Source organism: Anarrhichthys ocellatus, unplaced genomic scaffold (assembly GCF_004355925.1).
Source record: "Anarrhichthys ocellatus isolate YVR2014 unplaced genomic scaffold, GSC_Weel_1.0 scaffold4831, whole genome shotgun sequence".
In the NCBI taxonomy this organism is placed as follows: Eukaryota; Metazoa; Chordata; class Actinopteri; order Perciformes; family Anarhichadidae; genus Anarrhichthys; species Anarrhichthys ocellatus.
The window spans coordinates 2,202-3,998 of NW_022284805.1; the positions used below are offsets into that span (position 1 = coordinate 2,202).

A 1,797-nucleotide genomic window follows, 5' to 3' on the forward strand; every position below is an offset into this window, starting at 1 on the left:
GTCTGTGAGTCGCGCTGTACTGTGTCTGTGAGTCGCGCTGTACTGTGACTGTGAGTCGCGCTGTACTGTGACTGTGAGAGTCACGCTATCGTACATTCATTCATACCTGCACTGACACTAATGGTTTCATGTTCCCGTGTCAGACAGAGACCATGTTGAAGACAGCTGAGGACCTGGCAGGACCGTATGTTTGGGGTCAGTACGACATCCTGGTTCTTCCTCCGTCCTTCCCTTACGGAGGCATGGAGAACCCCTGTCTGACCTTCGCTACGCCCACCCTGCTGGTACACACACACACACACACACACACACACAGAACCCTAACAATGGTTATTATACCTGACCGGCATCATGTGACTGTTAATCAGCTGATCACTGTCCGTCTCTTCACAGGCAGGAGACAAATCTCTGTCCAATGTGAGTATGAAACCTCTGCTCACCTGTTCGCCTCATGTTCATCTCTGCTCACGTGGTCACGTGTTGTTGTTACTTCCTGTCAGGTGATCGCTCATGAGATCTCACACAGCTGGACCGGGAATCTGGTGACCAACAGGACCTGGGAGCACTTCTGGTAAACACAACAATCAGACTTCAGAAGAAAAGAAAATAACTTCATAAATGTTCCTTTATAGATTCAAATCGTTTTTTATTCAATTAAATGTAAAGAAACAAACCTGCTGATGGTCTTTCAAGGATTCTAGATTGTTGTTTGATTATTAATGTCTCATCATTAATCACTTGACCTGCAGGCTGAACGAGGGTCACACGGTTTACCTGGAGAGGATGATCGGCAGGTCTCTGGTCAGCGAACAGTTCAGACAGTTCAAAGCCATGGGGGGCTGGAAGGACCTGGAGGACTCGGTGAGGACCTGAACGTGGTCTCGGGGTGCGAGTGTTTTTGAGTGATGCTTCTTACCCGTCTGCATCGTCACTCAGGTGAACACCTTCGGAGCCAACAACGTGCTGACGAACCTGGTCCCCAGCCTGCAGGACGTGGACCCGGACGACGCCTTCTCCTCGGTGCCCTACGAGAAAGGCTTCGCTCTGCTGTACCACCTGGAGGAGCTGATGGGGGGGCCAGGTAACACCTGCACACACCTGGACACGTGTCGGCTCCTGAAGCTTGTTTTTCACTCACCTGTCGGGTTTGTTTGGGCCTTCAGAGGTGTTCATGGGTTTCGTGAAGTCCTACATCCAGATGTTCGCTTACGGCAGCGTCACCACAGACGAGTGGAAGAAGCACTTGTTCACCTACTTCAGAGACAGAGTGAGACACCTCTGGATCCAGATCACAACTTCTACAGTCCTGGTTTGTATGAGGACTCTGATCCGCGTCCTTGTCTTTCTCAGGTGGATGTCCTGAACAAGGTGGACTGGAACGCCTGGATGTTCACTCCTGGGATGCCTCCAGTCAAACCTCAGTGAGTGGACCCAGTCAGACCTCCACCAGGTACTCCAGTCTTTAAAACCTGGTCCCCTTTTTGTTCTGATGTCGTTGTATTCGTTGTGTTCAGGTACGACACCACGCTGGCTGACGCCTGCATCGCTCTGAAACAGAAGTGGGTCAAGGTAAGACCTGGACCCCACGTGGACCTGTGTTTTTCTTTCTGTGTTCAGAGTTAAACATCCGTCTTCTGCCCTCCTTCAGGCTAAAGACCAGGACCTGAGCAGCTTTAAAGAGTCCGACGTGAAGGCGCTGTCGTCTCACCAGCTCATCGAGTTCCTGTCCCTCCTGCTTCATGAGGTAAACCACCACAGTCCACTTCACCACAGTCCACTTCACCTCAGTTCACCACA

At 51.1% G+C, this 1,797-nt stretch overlaps 1 protein-coding gene across 1 annotated transcript in view; it reads left to right on the forward strand.

Moving 5' to 3' along the window:
- The window catches only part of lta4h (leukotriene A4 hydrolase), a gene marked incomplete at its 3' end in the record, with an annotated part of 3,942 nt that extends 2,155 nt beyond the window's left edge, over window positions 1-1,787 (forward strand). The window contains exons 6-14 of the mRNA XM_031841612.1: window positions 144-284; window positions 394-417; window positions 501-571; window positions 750-861; window positions 937-1,081; window positions 1,164-1,267; window positions 1,351-1,421; window positions 1,515-1,569; window positions 1,649-1,787. Of these exons, the coding sequence (XP_031697472.1) occupies window positions 144-284; window positions 394-417; window positions 501-571; window positions 750-861; window positions 937-1,081; window positions 1,164-1,267; window positions 1,351-1,421; window positions 1,515-1,569; window positions 1,649-1,787 (862 nt within the window). The remainder of the gene's footprint in view (window positions 1-143; window positions 285-393; window positions 418-500; window positions 572-749; window positions 862-936; window positions 1,082-1,163; window positions 1,268-1,350; window positions 1,422-1,514; window positions 1,570-1,648) is intronic.
- Window positions 1,788-1,797: the final 10 nt, after the last annotated feature.